We start from the raw sequence: 24,973 nt of genomic DNA on the forward strand, positions 1-24,973 counted from the left end.
AAAAAAAAGAATCTCGGACCATCCCTTTCCTTTGCCCACAAGATAAGAGCCCTCCAATTTAATTTTTGAGATCTAAGAATGCATTTTGTAGCTTAATTAGAATACAGTTTCAGAAAATAAAAAGAGTTCAGCTTGTAACAACAGTGAAAGCGTGTTTGGTAACATAAATAATGTATGTGTCACTTATCTCAAGTCTTTTTGCAATTTTCATTGAAAATAAATCATGTAATCAGCTTGTAAGCCAATTGTAAAACTCATTTGGTCTAATCCGGAAGAAAAAAAAGTGTAAATCAACAAATAAAATAGAATTATAATAGTTTTTAAAGGCTAAAATTATCCTACCAAAAACAAAAACGTCAGAGCTTTCTAGAGACCAGGGGGATAATTTATTTTATTTTTGGGTCAATATAATTGATTATTTTATGTTACATCGTTATAGTTACTAATGGAGATTCTTTAATAAATATTTTATATTACGCATTGGTTATATACTTTTAATTTAGTCCATTGGATTGTATTAATGAAATGTATTGGTCCAACTGTGGAAATTAAAAATATGTAACTCATACTTAACTTGAATATTTATTGGAGAATTTCTCTAGTTACTAATATAACCAAACCACTGGTTATTTCAATCTGAACACCACTGGTTGTTTTGTTAGCTCCCAAAAGTCTTGAAGAAATTTCATTCCCTCAACTGAAATTAGAAAGATAAAAAATGCAAGGATGTTTTCGTCGCCAAGACTCACATCGTTGATCTCTTTCAAGTGGGGAGGTCAATTGGCAAACGTGATTGCGGGCACTGTGTCTGAATCTGGTAGATGATGTGAGAGAAGGTATGTTGAGTAATTCTAGCTGGTTATGCTTATTGAGTACTTTGCTGCTATCAAATATTTATGAATCTACAATCTGGGCATGATAAATCAATGAAAAAGAGGAGGTTTGGAAGAAAAATCTCTTATGCCGGAAAACCATTTTCCGTGTTTTCATCTTTGGTCCACCGAGCGCGTTTTCCGTCTCCTCTCTCACTTGGGAAGAAAAAGACCGCACAAAACCAACTTCAAGCCTATTAATAATCCTAGTCCTATTCCTATTCCTATTCCTATTCCGTAGGAAACCCAAATGCCGCTCTATATATTAATCTCATGCCTCACAACACAAACTTTGCCTTTCATTCCAGGTTTGCAGCAAACTCTTGGAGAGCAGAGTGAGTTTTCAAGATTCAAAGACTCGCAATAATCACAGAATCACAACAATGGTGTTCATCGCATCCCCCAACCACAAAACCCTAACCCTAAACCTAAACCCAAACACCACCACCCTCCAATCTCTGAAATTCCAAATTGAACAAATTTCCAACGTACCCGTCTCTCACCAGCGCCTATTCATCTCCCAAAGCCTCCAATTGTTGACCCAAAGAGGCTCCACCCTCCTCGCCGACCTTGGCATCAAACCCTACTCTACCCTAACCCTCCACGTCCCCTTCTTCGGTGGCACCCTACCCCACAAAAATCCCAAACCCCGCCTCGATTTCCACAATTCCAAGCCTCCTGAGGGTTATGTCGCTGGGCTTGGCCGTGGTGCTTCTGGGTTCACCACAAGGTCCGACATTGGGCCTGCCCGATCTGCCCTGGAGCTGCCCGATAGGGCAATTGGGCAGCCTGAGGAAGCAGAGGAGGAAAAAGGGTACGATGAGAGTCAGCAATTTGATGATTTCGAAGGCAACGATGTTGGGCTGTTGGCACCAGATGCCAAACTGGATGAAGATGATGAAAAGGCTGATGCAATGTGGAAAGCAGTTGATGAGAGAATGGACTCCAGGAGAAAGGACAGGAAAGAGGCTCTGTTGAGAGAAGAGATTGAAAAGTACAGAGCTTCCAATCCCAAGATTACAGAGCAGTTTGCAAGTTTGAAGAGGAATTTGCACACATTGTCTGCCCAAGAATGGGAGAGTATACCTGAAATTGGGGATTATTCAATGAGAAACAAGAAGAGGAGGTTTGAGAGCTTTGTGCCGGTGCTGGATACCCTTTTGGAGAAGGCAACGCAGGAGAAAGAGCTTGTTACTGCAATAGATCCCACTAGTACAGATTTGACTGCCGTGAGGCAGGGCAGAGATATAGTGTTGTCTTTGAAATTGGATAGGATTTCGGATTCTGTCTCGGGGTTGACAGTTGTTGACCCAAAAGGGTATCTTACTGATCTTAAAAGTATGAGCATCACAAGTGATACAGACATTCATGATAAAAACAAGGCTAGATTGTTGATGATGAGTTTAATGAAGTCAAATCCTAAGAACCCACGTGTGTGGATTTCGGCAGCAAGGTTTGAGGAAGTGGCAGGAAAGATGAAGTCAGCCAGGAAATTGATTCAGGAAGGGTGTGAGGAGTGTCCTAAGAGTGAGGATGTGTGGTTGGAGGCTTGTAGGCTTGCTAGCCCCAAAGATGCTAAGGCTGTTATTGCTAAGGGAGTTAAATTTATTCCCAATTCAGTCAACTTGTGGATGGAGGCTGCGAAATTGGAGCATGATAATTTGAACAAGAGCAGGGTCTTGAGGAAAGGGTTGGAACACATTCCTGGTTCTGTTAGGCTGTGGAAGGCGGTCGTGGATCTAGCGAATGAGGAGGATGCTAGAAGTCTGCTCAAAAGGGCTGTGGAGTGTTGTCCATTGCACATTGAATTCTGGCTTGCACTCACAAGATTGGAAACTTATGAGAATGCCAAGAAGGTCCTCAATAAGGCAAGGGAGAATCTATCGGAGGAGGCTGCAATTTGGATCACCGCAGCAAAGTTGGAAGAAGCTAATGGGAATGTGTCCATGGTTGGGAAGATTATTGAAAGAGGTATTAGGGCTTTGCAAAAAACAGCGGTTATTATTGATAGAGAAGCATGGATGAAGGAGGCTGAAGCTGCTGAGCGTGCAGGGTCTATAATGACTTGCCAAGCTATCATTCGGAGCGCAATTGGGATTGGTGTGGAGGAGGAAGATAGGAAGAGGACATGGGTTTCTGATGCAGAGGACTTCATGAAAAAAGGTTCCATTGAAACAGCCCGAGCAATTTATGCGCACGCACTTACTGTCTTCTTAACCAAGAAGAGCATATGGAGGAAAGCGGCTCAGCTTGAAAAGAGCCATGGTACTAGGGAATCTCTTGTTGCTTTGCTTCGTAAAGCGGTGACGTATTGCCCACAGGCTGAAAACTTGTGGCTTTTTGGTGCTAAGGAGAAGTGGCTTGCAGGGGACGTGCCTGCTGCCCGTGCAATCCTCCAAGAAGCTTATGCTGCCATTCCCAACTCTCAAGAAATTTGGCTTGCTGCATTTAAACTTGAGTTTGAGAATCACGAATCCGAGAGAGCAAAGATGCTTCTTGCCAAAGCCCGAGAAAGGGGAGGTAACGAAAGAGTATGGATGAAATCTGCAATTGTTGAGAGGGAATTAGGGAACATTGATGAGGAGAGGAAGTTTCTTGTTGAAGGCTTGAAGCGCTTCCCTTCATTCTTTAAATTGTGGTTAATGCTTGGACAGCTAGAGGAACGGCTTGATCATTTGGAAAAAGCCAAAAAGGCCTATCACTCAGGTCTGAAGCACTGCCCCAATTATCTACAACTCTGGCTTTCTCTTGCTAATCTAGAGGAGAAAATGATTGGGCTGAGTAAAGCTCGCGCAGTTCTTACAATTGCCAGGAAGAAGAACCCTCAGAACTCTGAACTGTGGCTTGCTTCTGTTCGAGCTGAACTGAGGCATGGCAAGAAGAAGGAATCTGATATTTTGATGGCAAAGGCTTTGCAGGAGTGTCCCAATAGTGGTATCTTGTGGGCAGCAGCTCTCGAGATGGTAGCTCGTACCCAACGGAAGGCAAAGAGTAAAGATGCCCTTGAGAAATGTCGTCATGATCCCCATGTTGTTGCTGCTGTGGCCAAGTTATTATGGCATGACAGGAAGTTGGACAAAGCTAGGAATTGGCTCAACATGGCAGTAACGCTTGCCCCCGATATTGGGGATTTTTGGGCTTTATACTACAAATTTGAACTTCAGCATGGTACTGAGGAGAACCAAAAGGATGTATTGAACAGATGCGTTGCTGCAGAGCCAAAGCATGGAGAAATATGGCAACCTATTTCAAAGGCCGTGGATAACTCCCATCAACCAATTGAAGCTATCTTAAAGAAAGTTGTGGCAGCAGCCGAAAATAATAAACAGTAGTTCTGCTTATCCTAGAGGTATAAAAAATAACCTTTCTGATTTTTGCTACTTAGAAGTAGTTGGTGGACAAACTATGCTGATGTATATCTATCCCAGAATTTGGAACTGCAATTGTTTTATCACACATCTTAATTATATGACTGTTTCCTCCAACATATTTCCATTTGATTGTTTTTTTTTCAGTTCAGCTCTGCATCCATTTGTTCTGACTTGAAATCTGTCTAGATAAAGAAGTTATTTTTAATAGTTCTTGAAATATTACAGGGGATGGAAAAACAGAAATGTCACAGTGGATGCATATGCAGTTACGCTTGATCGATTTGTTTAGCAGAATTCGCAAACGACTTGGCAATAGTTGTGAACATGGAAGTCACCATGCTGTCATAGGGAAGTTGGATTAATCTGCCTTGGGATACATGATTTTAGCCAATTAGTTTCTTTCTTTCTTATCCTAAATTTTCCTGTTAATTTATTACCTCCAGGCAATGAGGCAGTCAGAGTTATGATCAACGTATCGGTTTATCTGCTCTTGTAGGAGATGTGGCCTAACTTATGTATATGGACTATGCTTAGGAGGTAAATTCATGAAAACCTATTATTTATTAATCCAAACTTTCACATATCATCAGAAAGAACCCAGAAGGCTAAACTTCTTTTGATTTTAGCTCCCCCATAATATGATATGTTGTTTTTTATTTGGGAAAAAGCTTATTCTTCTACAGAATTCTTTTTGAGTCTTTCTAGTATATTATTAATACTTAAATCTGGATTTTTTGATTCCTTATGTACTTTTTGCTGGTAACTTTGAAGAGAAGTACCTTTTTCAAATTTGGACCATGAATTGTATCCTAACCATTTTTCTCCCATTCTACCGCTCAGGACTTAATGTCCAAAACTCAGTTTTGCTGAGTATTCTGACGGAGTGTCTTGAGCAAGTACTATAACCTTCAGCTACAACCCTCAAGGTAATATCAGCAGCCGATTTCAACTCTTTCACTTTTGAGGTCAGATATAAACTTCAATGGAGACAAGGCAACCGAAAGGTTGACTTGTTACATTGGTGATGCTAGAGTTGATTATCTGTCAAATGCTAATGCTGAATATTCTTGTGAGAGGCCCGAGCATGTGCTTGCACAAGCACAAGGTCTCTAATAAACTGTGAGAATGCAATAGAACAAAAAAATAAAAAAAATAAAAAAAACAACAAAATCTCAGCTCATTTACTGGGTGCAGGCTGCCATTGCACCACCTCTCTCTCTAAATCCCTACACATCATTGGCTTCAGCATATAAAACTGTTGAAGCTTTTGGCATGAGCATGTAGTGGTATTCAAATCTAGTCTGGTTTGTCTGAAACTTTTTGTTTGTATAATTAAGCATTTGATATTGAATAGATTATGAAAGTTTACTTAATTTGATGGAATTATGTTTAGGATATTGGACTTGATTTGAAATAACGTGTTTTCATTAAATGCGTTTCTTTTTCGTTAATGAAAATTGATCATCCAATCCGGTCCAATTGAATGAATTGGATTGTGAAGTTCGTAATTCAATCTATGTTGGATCAAATATGGATTGACTAATGGCATATTGAGGATGAATTGAATTGAGGAGTTGGATTGAGGAGAATTAGAATTCGGATTCCTATTGAAATTGTTTACTAAATCATATGGATTGAGGGGAGTTATATTCCAAATTCCTATTGAAGTTGTTTACTAAATCATATGGAATTGGGGTAGGAGTGTACTAATTACTAAAATGCCCTCGTTGTTAGGTTAAAGTAGATGACAAATTTTGAATTTTTGAAATTGTGTGAGGATATAATGGGTAAAAAAGATGAATTCCTAATGGGTTAGTTCTCCCGGAATTAGAATGCTATTTCCCACTCAAGAATTGAATTGCTCCAAAATCAGGATTTCAATTCCTTGATGTGTTTGGGCCTTGGATCAGTATGCTCCGATGCTCGAATGAGGTGAGGATCTTCATGAAACTTGTTCTAACGGATGTTGACTACAACATATCCGAATTTGAGCTCCATTGAGCAAGTATTGCGTAGCCAATCGATCCAACAATTGATCCTAGCTCTGGAAATCTATTTTGGGTCAGTTTCACCTCCACTTGATGTCATCCTAATTTGACTTGTTACCATATCATTTGGTAACAATGAATTTCCTTGTTGAAGTGGGATTTTCTGAGCATTGGAATGTATTTAAAAACAAAACTCCATCATGGCAAGGAGACAAGGAAAAAACAAATGCTAAAGGTTTTAGCAAAAGATGAAGTTTAATATTTAAGTGAGTTGTAAAGGAGAGAAAATGATGAGCAAAGGAGGCATCAGCCATCCTTTGAGCATTATTCTTTTTGCAGAGAAGAGAGCAGGTTGGAATAGTAGAGCTTTCTCTGCAATTTTGCCACCTGAGCCTTCAAGGAAGCCACTTTCTCAATTAGCGATGTACACTCTCGCGTCCTCGCTAGTAGTCGTAGACTTAAATTTGTAGCCGAGGCTGCGTGGTGCATGGTTAAGGTGTGAGACTCCTATACCGCAACCCTGTCAAACCTTTGTGCTATATGCCGATGATCTGCCGATGTGAGTCTACTGACAATCATGCCTCCTAGCAGTACTGTTCTGTTCGGCATTGCCTTAGAGAAGGCTGAGGTCGTGCCATTATGGTAGGAGGAGTTTGGGAAGACAGAATTTGGAGGAGCATTTATCTGGGTTGACGGTGGCGTAAGGGATAAATCCATATTGAGATCGTCGAGGGGAGTGAATGAGGTTGCCATTGTTTTTCTTGATCATTTGATAATTTTCTATGAGTTTTCAAGAAGAAATATAGGGCACTCCTCAACTTAACCGAGATGTGGTTTAAATAGACTTCTTTTGATTAGGGAGCCAACAACACTTCGGATTTCCGGAGTGCTGTCTTGCCTTTTGCAGAGTGCAATTTAGGGAAATGTCTAGCTCTGCAAGGGACATATGCAAATCATGCCTCTTAAGAAAAAGAAATAAATTAAGACAAAATGAAACAACAATCAATAAATGAAAATGAACTAAGTACTCTAAACATACTCAAACAAAACAGATAAGTACGGGGCCGGCAACGGCGCCAAAAATTGTTGTATTAATAATTGACACAAATTAATGTGCTAATCATCCAATTAAAAATACCCGCAAGTGCACGAATTCATAGGGGTATAGATTCTGTAAGTACGAGGTCGATTCCACGAAGAACTGTCGGCTTATTAAAAGTTCTACTCTTGAGTACGTAAAGAACACTTATTTAACACAACACAAATTGGAAACTAAAAATGAGTAAAGAAAAGTAAAATAAAAGAAAGAAAAGAATGTTGTAAATAGTGGAATAGTGGAGCCCACATGAAATGATGAAGTTTGAAAATAAGGCAGAAATTGCCCTGTACACTCACGGATGAAACGGATGAAAATGATAGTTTGAAAAATGAGGCAGAAGTTGCACTGTACGCTCACGAGAAAACTTCAGAAGCGCTTATAAATAGGCTTGTGTTATAAAATAAAATAATTAGAGTATGGAATTACCACTGAAAAATTGGTAATGGAATTATATCTTTTCTTGTGGTGTTTGCAATGACCGAATTTCCTCTCAAATAGAAAATCACTCACTAATACTCAGATTTCTTACTCTCCTTTCTTTCTTCTCTTTTGTTGGTGTGTATTACAAATGAACAAGCCTATTTATAGGCGCTTCTGAAGTTTTCTCGTGAGCGTACAGTGCAACTTCTGCCTCATTTTTCAAACCATCATTTTCATCCGTGAGTGTACAGGGCAATTTCTGCCTTATTTTCAAACTTCATCATTTCATGTGGGCTCCACTATTCCACTATTTACAACTCCCCCTTGGAGACCACATATCCCTAGATTAGTTGCCTCATTAAAACCTTGCCTGGAAAAACCCAGTGGGAAAAAACCTAAGCGAAGGAAAAAGAGTACAACTTTATTTTGGACATTAGAGTAATGTGAAGTACGATCATGTTGCCTCGTTAAAACCTTGCTAGGAAAAATCCTAGTCGAAGGAAAAAGAGTACAACTCGCTTATGTCCTGTGTTAGAGGACTCTTGAATGCTCCCCTTGATTTTGCATGCTCCAATTTGATTGCTTGCAGAGTTGTCGTAATCCGATGCCATGCACTAGCTTCTGGAATGTGCACTTGGGTAAAGACTTGGTGAAGAGATCTGCCAAGTTATTGCTTGAACGGATTTGTCTGACTTTGATTTCTTGATTCTTCTGAAGCTTATGCGTGTAGAAAAACTTTGGTGATATGTGCTTGGTCTGGTCTCCCTTGATGTACCCTCTTGTGATTTGAGCAATACAAGCTGCATTGTCTTCATTTAGGACGGTTGGAGTGTCCGTTGTTGAGGGCAAGGCATAGGTGCTTCAAATGTGATGAATCATTGCCCTTAACCAAACGCATTCACGACTGGCTTCATGGAGGGCAAGTATTTCTGAGTGATTGGAAGATGTGGCTACCAACGTTTGCTTTGTTGAGCGCCATGAGATTGCAGTAAACACATACCCAGTTTGTGAGCGTCCTTGATGTGGATCAGAGAGATATCCTGCATCAGCATACCCAACAATACTCGGGGCATTGGTCAATTCACTGGAATAGAATAAGCTCATGTCTGTCGTTCCACGAAGATATCGTAGAATATGTTTAACACCGGTCCAATGTCGGCTTGTTGGAGCAGAGCTGTATCTTGCTAACAAATTTACTGAAAATGATATGTCAGGTCTGGTGCATCGTGCTAAATACATTAAAGCACCTATTGCACTAAGGTATGGTACTTCTGGACCAAGGACCATTTCATCATCCCATTTTGGACGATATGGATCTTTCTTAGTGTCGAACGACCGAACGACCATTGGTGTGCTAAGTGGATGAGCTTTATCCATGCCAAATTGCTGTAATATTTTTTCAGTATAATTTGATTGATGCACCAAAATTCCATCAGCACTGTGCTCAATCTGTAGGCTAAGATAATATTTTGTCTTTCCAAGATCTTTCATCTCAAACTCGCGTTTGAGATAATCAGCAGCCTTTTGGAGCTCTTCAGGAGTTCCAATTAGATTCATATCATCAACATATACCGCCACTATCGCAAATCCAGACTCTGATTTCTTAATAAACACACATGGGCAGATAGGGTCATTTGTGTATCCTTTCTTTAGTAAATACTTACTGAGACGATTATACCACATTCGCCCAGATTGTTTTAACCCATATAATGATCTTCTCAATTTGATTGAGAACACGGCCCGTGGTTTATTACTTGCTGCATCAGGCAGTTTAATTCCTTCTGGGACTTTCATGTATATGTCTGTATCCAACTCTCCATATAGATATGCGGTAATGACATCCATAAGTCTCATTTCAAGTTTTTCTGAAACCGCTAAGCTTATCAAGTAACGGAACGTAATTGCGTCCACTACTGGAGAGTATGTTTCCACATAATCAATTCCAGGCCTTTGTGAAAAATCTTCCGCAACAAGTCGTGCTTTATACCTTGCAATCTCATTTTTATCATTGCGCTTTCTTGTAAATACCCACGTGTAACCTACAGGGTTCCCATTGAGTGGAGTTGGAACAACGGGTCCAAAAACACTCCTTTTTTTTTTCCAAAGAGTAATTCTGCCTGGATTGCATCTTTCCACTTAGGCCAATCCTGTCTCTGTGTGCATTCATCAATGGAGCAAGGCTCAATATCATCAACTTTTATGATCTCAGTAGCCACTAAGAATGCAAATATATTATCGATGATCATCTCATTTCTGTTCCACAATTCATTAGTGGATGTACAATTTATGTAGATTTCTTGGCTTTCGGGGACAACTACCACTTCAGGAGCACATGTCTCATCAAGGACATTTTCCTTCTCAGGAAGTACCTGTCCCTCTTAAGGGGGATTTAAATCATGAATTATGGTCTGCCACGCTTCAGGCGTGCAACAGATGAGCCGTTTGCTGGCGCATTGCTTTGTCCATTGTGAACATCAATCCTTGCAGGTGCATTTGCAGCTGAGATATGTGATTTCACCACCTTCGTTGCATCATTAAATGCATCTGGCATCTGATTTGCAATGCTTTGGAGGTGAACGATCCTTTTCACTTCGTTTTCGCATTGAGCGATACGAGGATCAAGATGAAACAAAGTGGGTATATCTCATGACAATTCACGTCGTTCTTCAGGAACGGGTTTGCCTTGTTCTTTAGGAACAAATTTTTCTCCCCCTAACAATGGGAAAATTGTCTCATCAAAATGACAATCCGCAAATCGTGCCCTAAAGATATCACCCGTTAGGGGCTCCAGATATCTGATGATAGATGGTGAATCAAAGCCAACATAAATTCCCAATCTGCGTTGAGGACCCATCTTAGTGCGTTGCGGTGGTGCAATAGGCACATATACCACACAACCAAAAACTCTTAAATGTGAAATATTTGGTTGATTACCCAACACAAGTTGTATAGGAGAATATTGATTGTTGGCGACGAGCCTCAACCGCACCAGAGATGCTGCATGTAAAATGGCATATCCCCAAGCAGAAACTGGCAACTTTGTTCTCATTAGCAATGTGCGTGCTATTAATTGAAGACGCTTAATTAAAGCTTCTGCCAAGCCATTTTGAGTATGAACATGGGGAACAGGATGTTCAATGTCAATTCCTAACGACATGCAGTAATCATCAAAAGTCTGAGATGCAAATTCACCAGCATTATCGAGTCTGATTGACTTAATGGGAGAATTTGGGAATTGGGCTCGTAATTTAATTATCTAAGCCAAGAGCCTAGCAAATGCCATATTCCGAGTGGACAAAAGGCAAACATGTGACCATCGGGTAGATGCATCCACCAAGACTTTAAAGTACCGAAATGGTCCACAGGGGGGTTGAATAGGCCCACAAATATTCCATTGGATTCTCTGTAAAAATGAAGGGGACTCAACATCAACCTTTGGTTGTGATGGTCTGATTACCAACTTCCCTTGTGAACAAGCTTGGCAAAAGCTGTCACTTGATACCATAATGTGTTTTGTCAATAAGGGATGTCCTTTAGAATTGGTGATGATCCTACGCATCATTGTGGATCCAGGATGACCCAACCGGTCATGCCAAAGCTTGAAAGTATTTGAGTCAATGGACTTCTGGTCCATGACATTATGTGCCTCAATTGTCCGTATTGTTATATAGTACAATCCTGATGAGAGCGCACAAAGCTTTTCCAATATACGCTTCTGGGTATCATTGGAAATAATGCAAAGATATTCCATGTTTTTCTCATTCTTTGTTTCAACATGGTAACCATTCAAACGAATATCTTTGAAATTCAACAGATTTCTTCTGGAGTTAGATGAATACAAGGCATCTTGAATGGACAGTATTGTCCCATTTGGTAACATAACTTGGGCTATTCCTGAGCCTTCAATCAGGTCTGCAGGTCCTGATATGGTTGTTACCTTTGCTTTTGTAAGCATCAAGTTTGAGAAATACTTTCGATCTCGAAGGATTGTATGAGTAGTTGTACTGTCTGCAAGACAAATATCTTTGCTAGAGCTCTTGTTTTGGGGGCATCCATAATTTATATCCATGCCTTCAAATAAAATAAGTTGAATCAATAAACAATCATTCAAAACATTGCCACTTTTATTGGATTGAAGTGAAGGCATAAAGGAAAAATAAACAGTGCTTCAGATAATACAAATGGTACATGAAGGAATTTAATCCAGTTCGGACCCATAAATTTCATTCCCCCCTTCAGTAACAAAATCGGAAACATCTAGATGCGTCCTATCTAAATGACGCGATATTTCCGATGAGCCGTCTTTGGCTGGTGGATCTGGTGCAACATAATTTGTCTCCACTTTTCTGTTTTTAAGTGAAGTTTGATAAAGATCCGCCAAGTGCTTTGGCGTACGACATGTACGCGCCCAATGTCCCTTTGCACCACATCTGTAACAAGCGTTTTCATCATTTCTAGGCACATAGCTTGCTTGTGTTTTTCCCTTATTTCTGGGTGCATTTTTGCCATTTATGGATGGATTGTTTCTTGGCCCCAAGCCATATGAATGAGCACCACGATCCTTTCTACTCCCTTGCCATCGGCCACGTTTGCCTCCTCCCCCACGTTTGTGGATACTGCCACGAGATGAGGTGGCATTCACTTCCCGAGATGCAGCATTTGTTTCAGGAAGTGGTGCTGAGCCTGTTGGGCGAGATTGGTGATTTTTCAACAAAAGCTCGTTGTTCTGCTCAGCTAGCAAGAGGCAAGATACAAGTTCTGAGTACTTCGTGAAACCACTATGCCTATATTGCTGTTGCAGAAGCACATTTGAGGCATGGAATGTACTCAGAGTTTTTTCGAGCATATCTTCCTCAGAGATATTCTCACCACATAATTTCATAAGGGAGGTGATCCTGTGCATAGCTGAGTTGTATTCAGACACTGTCTTGAAGTTTTGAAATCTCAAATGTGTCCATTCATATCTAGCTTTTGGGAGAGTCACCGTCTTCTGATGATTGTATCTCTCACATAAAGCTTTCCACAGGACCAATGGTTCATCAATCACCACATATTCGCTCTTCAGCTCTTCATGAATGTGGCGGCGAAGGAAAATCATGGCCTTCGCATTTTCCTCAGGTGATGCATCACTTCCATCTTCAATTGCTTTGCCAAGGCCATTGGCACGCAGATGGATCTTGGCATCCAGGACCCATGATAGGTAATTGTCCCCAGAAAGATCTAGGGCAGCGAATTCCAATTTTGCCAGATTTGCCATCTTCAAAAGAAGAATGAGATGCATTAGAATTCGCAATAATATTCAGGCTTAATATAATTTTGAACTTCAGGCCAAAAATACTTTACTCAAAATTTCAGATTCGGGATCTGGGACATTAAGCCATTTATTAATAGGAACTTCAGGTCCTGTAATTGTTTGAGGAACTTCAGGCCCTCATTTTAGTTGATTATAAAAGTAAAGTGCTATAAATTTGCTGGTATGGACGATAAACCCGCACTATACTTTAAATGAAAGTAAATGTGCGGTAAAATAAATTCATAAAGTAAATTGCTTGCTGTATGGATGTTAATCCCGCACCATACTTTAAATAAAAGTAAATGTGCGGTAAAGTAAATTCATAAAGTAAATTACTTGCTGTATGGACGATAATCCCGCACCATACTTTAAATAAAAGTAAATGTGCGGTAAAGTAAACGTGCTGGTATGGGCACTAATCCTGCTCCATACTTTTAAATATAAAGAAATAAAAGGCAGTTGTGTGGACGATAAACCTGCACCACACTTTAAATAAATACTGCCGTATGGGTAATAAACCTACACCATACAGTAAATAAAATAAGTGTGGGGATAAAATCACCACTAAAAATACAGGAAGTACATATTATATTTTGTGGGCAATATAACTGCACCACAATATAATAGATGGGTTTTAAGATCACACCATCATTTTATTATGATAATATGTGTTACAACGCGATGGGTAATGGAAATTACACCACCATAAAACAACAGAATGGGGTATAAAACCGCGCCATTCCAAATTATATTACAAAGAAATAAATTAAGCAAACATGGATGAAACAGCACAAAAATTGTGAGAACACAAAAAAGAAAGTTTGCATGTCGTTGTAGTAGTAAAGTGAGAGGAGACATATGAGGAAGAGGAGAAAGAGAAATAACCACATAGTGTTAAGCTGAGAAAATTTAAAAGTGGAGAGACTATCGTGCTGATAATGTGTTATAAAATAAAATAATTAGAGGATGGAATTACCACTGAAAAATTGGTAATGGAATTATATCTTTTCTTGTGGTGTTTGCAATGACCGAATTTCCTCTCAAATAGAAAATCACTCACTAATACTCAGATTTCTTACTTTCCTTTCTTTCTTCTCTTTTGTTGGTGTGTATTACAAATGAACAAGCCTATTTATAGGCGCTTCTGAAGTTTTCTCGTGAGCGTACAGTGCAACTTCTGTCTCATTTTTCAAACCATCATTTTCATCTGTTTCATCACTATTTTATCACTATTTTAAAACCTGTGAACAGTGCATGAACAGTCCCTATGAACAGTGCGACCAGTTGTGTGAACAGTGCCCCTGGTCGTTTTTGGACAGATTGGGTTGCGATCGGTCGCGTGAACAGTATTGACAGGTCGTTTTTAGGCAGATTCGTTTTCTATGTTTTCCAGTTTCGACCTCTGTTCTGTTTTTGACCTATAACTTTCCAACCGTTTGTCCAAATTTCACGTTCTTTATATGATTGAATTCAACATAGAAAAAGGAAAAACACCACGCGGACCAAATGTAAAAAACAATTACGGAAATAAGTAGAATTTAGTGAAGAAAACACACTTCAATATTAAACTCCACCTTTTGCTAAAGCCTTTAACAAAAGGTGGAGTTTTGTTTTTAAATACATTCCAAGGCTCCTTGCTATGATGGGGTTTTGTCTCCTTGCTATGATGGGGTTTTGTTTTTAAATACATTTCAAGGCTCAAAAAATCCCACTTCAATAAGGTAATTTATTGTTACCAAATGATATGGTAACAAATGAAATTAGGATGACATCAAGTAGAGGTGAAACTGGCCCAAAATAGATTTCCAGAGCTAGGATCAATTGTTGAATCGGTTGGCTATGCAATACTTGCTCAATGGAGCTCAAATTCGGATATGTTGTAGTCAGCATCCGTTAGAACAAGTTCATGAAGATCTTCACCTCATCCGAGCACTGGAGCATGCTGATTCAAGGCCAAGAAGTTGACCTACGAAAATGAACAAAAACAAAATTTATAACCAATAATGCATTTTTAGCTCACTTTCATTCTAACTAAGGTAAAATCTATGAAAACATAAAAAAGAAGTAAAAAGCTATAAAATGTCAAGAATTAACTCAAAATATTGGGTGAATAACATGATAAATCTTGTGTAAAAATGAACCCAACAATGTGAAGTAAATGCATGAATCCTCCATAGGTGGAATTTAATTCCTGATGAGAATTCCAATTCCTGATTAGTAAACACACCATAAATGTTACTGTTTTGAACTGACGAACACCATTGAGGACGACAGTGCAATTGTTTCACTCAGAATCCTCTGCAATTTTCTAAAAATTATTAGAGTATGAAAAGTACCGTTGAATATTGGGAGTAGTGTAACACCCCGACCCTAAATTATTTAATTAATTTAATTCTGAAATTAAAAATTTGCCCTTGGGGATAGGGGTAATTTGGTCACTTTTTGGTCTGGAAGGATTTTGGGAAAATGAGTGGCATATTGTGTAGAGCTCATCGATACGAGTTCGTAGACATGCGGCACGCCCAATTCTGAGTTGTAACGAAGGAGAAAAGGTCTAGAAACAAATAGGACAACTCACTGATCAAGTTGGGCATTTGTGATATCTATGCACCAACTTGAGGGGGAGTGTTAGCAATAGTCAATTAATGAGGATTAGTTTGGCACCTACAATGTTTAGTCAATTAATGAGGATTAGTTTGGTTGCCTAACTAGGTTGGTTGCCTAACTTGGTTGGTTGTCTAACTTGGGGGGCTTGACTAATGTCTTAGGAATTTGTATCTATATGTGTTGATTGTAAGTAATGAAACATAAGTGAAAATCAGAAAATATTCTACAACTCTCATTCTCTCTATACTTTCCACTCTCTCCTCTCAATATTCTCTATGTTTTGACAATTTGACATGGTATCAGAGCAGCGATCTTGGAATTGCTGACTCTTGTTTTGAATCTTCGCTACCTCCATGGGGGAAGATGTTTTTTTCCCTGCTGGAAATAGCACCACCAACTCTTCTCAACCTACCTACCTAGAAGCATTGACGAAACCAACCCCGACCCAAACACCGACCCGACCGATTGGCCTCACCTGGACTAGGTGTTGCCGCCAACGCAACCAACCTAGTTAGGGAACCAAACTAATCCTCATTAATTGACTAAACATTGTAGGTGCCAAACTAATCCATCCTCATTAATTGACTAAACATTGTAGGTGCCAAACTAATCCTCATTAATTGACTATTGCTAACACAAATTTTCCAGGTTAACGGGCTGAGGGCCCACTCCAACAACACCGATACTGTCTCCACTTTACCACCTGCACAATCCTCAGGTGTGGGGTTTTATCACAAAAGGCCTCGGTATTAGTTGGAGTGGGGTAATTCTATTTAAAGTACTCTTACTCCTTCCCTCTCTCCGATGTGGGACACAATTGGTTTCAACATGTCAAATTTTTCAGGTTAACGGGCCGAGGGCCAACTCCAACAACACCGATACTGTCCCCACTTTACCACCTGCACAATCCTCAGGTGTGGGGTTTTATCACAAAAAGCCTCGGTATTAGTTGGAGTGGGGTAATTATATTTAAAGTACTCTTTCTCCTTCCCTCTCTCCGATGTGGGACACAATTGGTTTCAACACTCCCCCACACGTGAGACCCCATTTTGTGGGTCACACGTGGAGATCCACACATCGGCAACCACGTGGAGCCATGTAGGGACTCACCTATCGCGCGGGGCCAAACGGGGACCCACCCATCACGTGGCAAGTACGGGCCCGCAACCTGGTTCTGATACCATGTCAAAACATAGAGAATATTGAGAGGAGAGAGTGGAAAGTGTAGAGAGAATGAAAGTTGTAGAATATTTTCTGATTTTCACTTATGTTTCATTACTTACAATCAACACATATATATACAAATTCCTAAGACATTAGTCAAGCCCCCCAAGTTAGGCAACCAACCTAGTTAGGCAACCAAACTAATCCTCATTAATTGACTAAACATTGTAGGTGCCAAACTAATCCATCCTCATTAATTGACTAAACATTGTAGGTGCCAAACTAATCCTCATTAATTGACTATTGCTAACACAAACTGCTAGTCAAGACTCCCAGGATGGGTTAAGCACATGCAGTGAAGCAACTTTTGTTCTTCGACCAACCCCAAAAAGTCGACGGAAGTGGCCGGAATCGGAGGCCAAAATCGTTGGCATAATATGGGTATCTTGAACTATCTGTAAAACACCAACAGGAGTTGGTCCAAGTGGAAGGGGCTTGGATCCTTTAAACAAGAGATCCTGGGTTCGATCCCAGGCGCTTGCGAATAGAGCAGACTTTGTTGGGAGAGGTCCCCGCTTTGCGCCCGACAGTACCTCGATGGTTAGTCCCCGCAATCGCGCGGGGGATACCTTGGTTTTCACCAAAAAAACTATCTGTAAAACCTCAAAATCTATCTATAATACCTACATAAACATATAGAGCATGATGATGGGATAAATTTCCATACCTCACTCGACGGAATTGGCTGTCGAAATCGTCGGAAATGCATGAACACCGCTGGAAAGCCTAGCCCTTTTTCTTAGCTTCGAATCGAGTTTACTGTTAACAAATCAAATCGGTTTTTGGGTGGGTTTTGTAGGGGAGGACGAGGGGAATAGATTTCGTGATGGTTGTGATGGCAACCGGGATGAGATAGTGCCTCGATGAAATGATGGAAGTGGAAGGAATGAAGAAAAATAACCAGAAAATCGTGAGGAAGAAGAAGACCCGGCATTGTAGTGTACTGTAGCTACAGTAATAATTTTTAAAATTCCAATTATGTCCTGTTTGTTTCTAGACCTTTTCTTCTTCTTTACAACTCGGAATTGGGCGTGCCGCATGTCTACGAACTCGTATCGACGAGCTCTACGCAATGGTTGTTGTGAATTAATACTAACTCACTGCCCTTAAAGATCTTGTTGTTGATGGACTTTGGACAAAGAACTCAATGATGGATGAGTCTTACACACACACACACATAAATTAACCAAGCACAAATGACACAAGTGTTTATAGAGGTTCAGCAACTTGCCTACATCCTCTTTGGTGATCACCTTGAGAAATTTCACTAATGAAGATAGGTTACAATTTTGGTTTTCTAAAGGAAACCCCCTTAGAACACTACCCTCACAATCTGTTTCTCTCACACCCTTGCTCAACACCTTGATACACTTTGAGAACTCTCTTGCTCTCCCCTTGGTTTTTCTGAAACTCACACTAGAAACTCACTCATAGTTTCCAGCTTCAGCCACTACATATATTCAACTTGTTTACTCCTCTAATGATATCTTGCTTCATCCCCATTACCTATACAGACCAATGGACACAAGATAAGACATAATCTTTGTCCTCCACGTTCTTTCTTTAGTCACCACTTAGACTAAATGTCAGATCAAGTAGGTAAATAATATCCCACTTAGCCACCTCCCACTTACACCAGAAAATGGAGAGTGATCCCTTTAAAGCAAGTAACCAATTGGCAATTAGTGCTCTCCCAACTATCCAGCAGGTAGTCAACCCTCTTTTACCTCAGAAATGACCCATTAAGCCTCTGAAATCTTGTGGAAAGCGATAGCCCTTGAAAACATAGTTGAAAACACGTAGGAAAACGTCACAGCATGACTACTGGCGACCGGTTGCCAGAAGTTTTCCCTCCAGACTTTGAATCTGCTCCAGGACGACTGGTCGCAAATGTCATGCGACCGGTCGCTTGTGCTTCCTACGATCGGTCGCAAAGAGCTGGCGACCGGTCGCTCGTCGACTTTGCTCCAGACTTCGAATCTGCTTCAAAACGACCGGTCGCAAATGCCTAGCGACTGGTCGCTTTTAGACAGTTTCAAAATCTTCCTTTCAGCGCCAAAACCAACCTTGTATCCTTAGGTGAGCCATTTTTTCCAACAATCTCCACCATGGTGAGCCTAATACTCCTTGTGGACATCATTGCCTTCCAGGACATTTATAATGTCTTGAGAATCGTCCTGATAACTCTCAAGAACTCCACCTCAATCTTTAGCATGTAACAAGATTGAGCAAGCTCAAACAATGCTTGAACTTTGCTGTTGTGACTGGCTTTGTTAGGCAATCTGAAGCGTTCTCATTCGTATTAACCTTCATTATTGTGATGTCTCCATCATTCACCCAATCCCTTATCCGGTGGTATCTCACATCAATGTGTTTGGACCTTCCATGGAACACTTGATTCTTCACTAAGCAAATAGCACTTTGACTGTCACTTAGAATCACCACCAAGTCTTGAGCTATCCCGAATTCCTTTGCCAATCTCTTCAGCCATACCGCTTCTTTTGAAGCTTCCGTTAGCGCCATATACTCCGCTTCAGTAGTAGACAAGGCACTAACCGATTGCAACACTGCTCTCCAACTAATCGGTCCTCCACCACAAGTGAAGACATATCCTGTGGTGGATCTCCTCTTGTCTAAATCTCCTGCATAATCAGAATCTACATACCCCGACACACATGCCTTTCCTTGTTGTCTTTCAAACAATATCCCAAGCCTTTTGGTGCCCTTCAAGTACCTGAGAATCCATTTTGCTGCTGTCCAATGTTGCTTTCCAGGATTCGCCATATACCTTGACACCACACTTACGGCTCGGGATAAGTCGGGGCGTGTGCAAACCATTGCATACATGAGACACCCTACCAAGCTTGCATACGGAACCTTACTCATTTCTTCCTTCTCCTTATCCGTAGAAGGACATTCCTTCGCACTTAACTTAAAATGCTCCGCCAAAGGAGTAGTCACCGGCTTGCAATCCATCATATTGAACTTTTCAAGTACCTTGGAAATGTACTTGCCTTGTGACAACCATAGCTTGCCTCCATTTGTCTCTCCTTATCTCCATTCCTAGGATCTTTTGTGCAGCCCCAAGATCCTTCATGTCAAACTCCCTTCCAAGCAATGTCTTCAAATCCTGGATTTTTGACATGTCTTTACATGCAATTAGCATGTCATCAACATACAGAAGTAGAAGGATGATATTACCATCCTTAAATGCATGAGTGTATACACAACAATCATATTCACATCTTCTATACCCAATCTTCATCATGTAAGAATCAAAGCATTTGTTCCACTGTCTTGGAGATTGCTTCAGCCCATATAAAGACTTCTTCAACCTGCAAACCAGATTTTCCTTCCCTGCTTCAATGAACCCTTGAGGTTGGCTCATGTAGATGTCTTCCTCCAATTCCCCATGAAGGAAAGCAGTCTTCACATCCATTTGCTCCACCTCCATGTCCTCTTGTACTACTATGGAGAGTAGTAGTCGTATAGAAGTATGTTTCACCACCGAGAGAAGATTTCATCATAATCAACTCCCTCTTTTTGCAAGAAACCTTTGGCCACCAACCGAGCTTTGAATAAGGTGGCACCCTTCTCATGCATTTCTTCTTTCTTCCTAAACACCCATTTGCAGCCAATAACCTTGCGACCTTTGGGTTTAGGAACTAACTCCCAAACTGAGTTTTGGTGTAGAGATTCCATCTCTTGCATCATAGCTTCCATCCAACTTTCCCGTTCCTTGTTCTCAACAGCTTCTTGGAACGTAGTTGGTTCTTCTTCACTAGCATTTAGGGCATAGTGAACTGCATCCTTTTCCCATCCAAACCTTTGAGGTGGTTTGATGGTTCTCTTGGGCCTGGACCGAGCTATAGATGATGGCTCCACCTGTTCTTGAGCCTCTTCTTCTTCTTGAGTTTGTTGTTGATGTTGCCCAGCTTCTTCCTCTTCAATGTCAGACTCCACCTCCTCCTGAATGTCGTCAGTTGGCTGTTTCTGAGAAGTCTTTCTTGACACCTTCTTGAGTGGAACTTCAATGGTTGTTTCTTTCTCAACAACATCCTCCTTTGCCTCTGAATTCTTGACTTTGTTAATAGGCATGGTCTTCTCATCAAACACAACATCTCTGTTGAGTATCTTCTTGTGGTTCACTGGATCCCACAACTTGTAGCCCTTCACACCACTCTCAAATCCGATGAAAATACATTCAAGAGACTTTGGCTTCAACTTGGATCTTTCATCACTAGGAATAAGTGCACATGCACTACATCCAAACACCTTAAGATTTGAATAATCAACTGACTTATTAGACCATACCTCCTCTGCACATTTGAACTCAAGATTTCTTGAAGGCAATCGGTTAACCAAATAGGCAGCGTGGTTAACTGTCTCTACCCAAAAAGATTCGGGCAAACCTGCATGAATCCTCATACATCTCTCACGCTCCATGAGAGTTCGGTTCATCCTCTCCGCAGCTCCATTTTGTTGGGGTGTCTTCTTCATGGTAAAGTGCCTCTTAATGCCTCCACTTTTGCAAAACTCAAGGAACTTGCTGTCCTTATATTCACCACCATTGTCGCTATTTAGGATCTAGATCTTTCTTCCGGTTAGGTTCTCTACTTCCGCCTTCCACTCTTTAAATTTGGTGAAGACCTCAGATTTCTCCTTCATGAAGTAGACCCAAACCTTCCTGGAAAAATCATCCAAGAAAGTCACGAAATAGCGAGCTCCACCCTTCGATTTAACCGGTGATGGCCCCCATACATCCGTGTGAATATAATCTAGCACACCTGTGCTTTCTTCCTCTTTGTTTCGCTGCTTGAAAGCTATTTTTGATTGCTTTCCCATGGTACAAAATATGCAGAACTCCAGCTTGCAACTTTGAACACCTTTCAACAACTTTCTGTTGTGTAGTTCCAGCATGCCCCTCTCACTCATGTGCCCTAGCCTCAAATGCCAAAGCTGAGTTTCATCTTCCGAGTCCTTGCTTGTAGATACAGCTGCTTCACCTGTGATTGTTGTACCACACAACCTATATAGACAGTTAGGTTGAATCTCTCCCTTCATAATCACAAGTGAACCTTTTGAGATTATGAGTTTCCCTCCATTTGCTTTGAATGAATAACCATTCTTATCAAGAGTTCCAAGGGAAATGAGATTCTTACGCAACTTTGGAATGTGCCTCACCATTCCAAGTGTCCTAACAGCCCCATCATGCATCTTCACCTTGATTGTACCGGTGCCTTTGACTTTACACATTGAGCCATCCCCCATCATCACTTCACTGCTATCTTCTTTCTCATACGTATCAAACCACTCCTTGTTTGAGCACATATGATATGAGCATCCGGAATCCAAAATCCAATCGGAAGAGGAACACCTTGAAGAATTAGCCAATGCATTTGTTTTAACATTGCTATTAACACACAAAAGCTCAGCATCACTTTCTGTGACACCCTCAGCTGTGTTTGCTGCATTCTTCCCGTTGTTCTTCTTCTCCTTCCATATGGGACAATTCTTTTTCCAATGCTCCTTTGACCCACATTCGAAACAACCATCTTTCGCCTTGGATTTGGACCTTCCTCTGTTGCCTTTCTTGCCTTCACGCTTCTTCGAACGGCCTCTCTCTCCGGTCTTTGCAACTAGACCTTCACCTTGAGAGTTTTCTCCCGAACGTTGAGTCATCCTATGGTGTGTCATGATGTCTTGCACCACAGGCTCAAAATCAAGAGTAACCTTCCCGAACATAAGAGTGGTTCGGAAGTGTTTATAGGACGGAGGCAAGGATGTCAACAACATAAGAGCCTTATCCTCCGGACTATAATTAACATCCATTCTCTGCAACTCAGCAACACATCTATTGAAACTACTCAAATGTTCCATTAGATTTCCTCCCTCCTCCATCTTAAGATTCAGGAGTTCTTCCTTGAGGAAAAGTTTGTTGGACAACGACTTCCCTGCAAACATTTCTTCGAGCTTCTCCCATGTTTGCTTCGCTGTATCCTTTATCACGTTGATGAGCACCTCGTCGGAGAGATAGTTTTCGATGGCTCCTCTGGCTAACTCGTCAAGTACTCCCCACTCATCATCCGTCATGCCCGTTGGCTTCTTCTCCTTGCCAACCAACACAACATGGAGTTATTGTTGTGTAAGAGCTGACTTCATCCTTCTTTGCCAAAGAGTGAAGTTCTCCTTCCCTGTGAAAGGCTTTAACTCCACCTTCATGCTTGCTACCTGTGGTTGCTTCACATGCTGTGAACTGCTACCACTCTCAGCTTCTAAGTCACTTGCCATCTTCAACACACTAGCACTCCAAGAGAACAACTAGCTCCAGCTGCCAAACACAACTCTGATACCACTTGTTGTGAATTAATACTAACTCACTGCCCTTAAAGATCTTGTTGTTGATGGACTTTGGACAAAGAACTCAATGATGGATGAGTCTTACACACACACACAAAAATTAACCAAGCACAAATGACACAAGTGTTTATAGAGGTTCAGCAACTTGCCTACATCCTCTTTGGTGATCACCTTGAGAAATTTCACTAATGAAGATAGGTTACAATTTTGGTTTTCAAAAGGAAACCCCCTTAGAACACTACCCTCACAATCTGTTTCTCTCACACCCTTGCTCAACATCTTGATACACTTTGAGAACTCTCTTGCTCTCCCCTTGGTTTTTCTGAAACTCACACTAGAAACTCACTCATAGTTTCCAGCTTCAGCCACTACATATATTCAACTTGTTTACTCCTCTAATGATATCTTGCTTCATCCCCATTACCTATACAGACCAATGGACACAAGATAAGACATAATCTTTGTCCTCCACGTTCTTTCTTTAGTCACCACTTAGACTAAATGTCAGATCAAGTAGGTAAATAATATCCCACTCAGCCACCTCCCACTTACACTAGAAAATGGAGAGTGATCCCTTTGAAGCAAGTAACCAATTGGCAAATAGTGCTCTCCCAACTATCCAGCAGGTAGTCAACCCTCTTTTACCTTAGAAATGACCCATTAAGCCTCTGAAATCTTGTGAAAAGCGATAGCCCTTGAAAACATAGTTGAAAACACGTAGGAAAACGTCACAGCACGACTGGGACGACCGATCGCCAGAAGTTTTCCCTCCAGACTTTGAATTTGCTCCAGGACGACCGGTCGCAAATGTCATGCGACCGATCGCTTGTGCTTCCTACGACCGGTCGCAAAGAGCTGGCGACCGGTCGCTCGTCGACTTTGCTCCAGACTTCGAATCTGCTTCAAAACGACCGATCGCAAATGCCTAGCGACCGGTCGCTTTTAGACAGTTTCAAAATCTTCCTTTCAGCGCCAAAACCAACCTTGTATCCTTAGGTGAGCCATTTTTTCCAACAATGGTGCCATTTATTTCCCCAAAATCCTTCCGGACTAAAAAGTGACCAAATTACACCTACCCCCAAGGACAAAATTGTAATTTCATAATTAAATTAATTAAATAATTTAAGTGGATAAATAATTTAGGGTCGGGGTGTTACAAGTAGAATTGTATTTGCTCTGTGATATTTACACTGATAGAATTTCCTCTATGATAGAACTCGGATTTCTCACTTTCTTTTCTTCTCACAACTCAGTGTGTTTTTCACTTCTCACTTCGTCTCACTACCTCTCGACTTCTATTCTAAATAAGGAACTAGCCTTTCTTTTATAGTTGAGCAAGGAAGGCTTGAGATGCCTTTGTATTTTCTCCTATGTCATGCAGCATTATTTTCTCAACATCATCATTTGCCTTTTGAATTTTTTTTCTTATTTTCTTTATGTGGGATCCACCACTTTCTTTACAACACTTTCCCTTGGAGACCATATGTTCCTAGATTAGTTGCCTCATTAAAACCTTACTTGGAAAAATACAGTGGGGAAAAACCTAAGCAAAGGAAAAGAGTACAACTTCATTTGGGGCATAAAGGGTAATGTTAAATGCGCTCATGTTGCCTCGTTAAAACCTTGCTAGTAAAAATCCAAAGGGAAAAACCCTAGTTGAAGGAAAAAAAGTACAATGCACATATGTCCTTTGTTATAGGGAAAAACCCTAGTTGTGGGCTCTCCATAATTTTCATTTC

General features: G+C 40.7%; 1 protein-coding gene and 1 pseudogene across 9 annotated transcripts in view; one reads left to right on the top strand and one right to left on the bottom strand.

The window, feature by feature from the left end:
• Window positions 1–610: 610 nt before the first annotated feature.
• The window catches only part of LOC110762143 (protein STABILIZED1 pseudogene), a 30,972-nt pseudogene continuing 6,609 nt past the window's right edge, over window positions 611–24,973 (top strand). For 5 of the 8 annotated variants that reach the window (XR_015826316.1, XR_015826315.1, XR_015826317.1 and 2 more), the window contains exons 1-3: window positions 611–4,221; window positions 4,469–4,780; window positions 5,084–5,169. The product of XR_015826316.1 is annotated as a protein STABILIZED1 pseudogene, transcript variant X6 (transcript). Of the gene's footprint in view, window positions 4,222–4,468; window positions 4,781–5,083; window positions 5,641–24,973 lie in introns of those variants that run through there. The other 3 variants (XR_015826314.1, XR_015826312.1, XR_015826311.1) reach the window with 3 other exon arrangements.
• LOC148291163 (uncharacterized) lies at window positions 11,949–13,007 on the bottom strand. Its single transcript, XM_088245698.1, has one exon. It carries the CDS (start codon window positions 13,005–13,007, stop codon window positions 11,949–11,951), a length of 1,059 nt encoding a protein of 352 aa, XP_088101824.1.

Source organism: Prunus avium, chromosome 8 (assembly GCF_965620075.1).
Source record: "Prunus avium chromosome 8, drPruAviu1.hap1.1, whole genome shotgun sequence".
In the NCBI taxonomy this organism is placed as follows: domain Eukaryota; kingdom Viridiplantae; phylum Streptophyta; class Magnoliopsida; order Rosales; family Rosaceae; genus Prunus; species Prunus avium.

Coding starts and splice junctions, on each gene's coding strand:
- LOC148291163 (XM_088245698.1), bottom strand. CDS start 13,007: ATGGCAAATCTGGCAAAATTGGAATTCGCTGCCCTAGATCTTTCTGGG.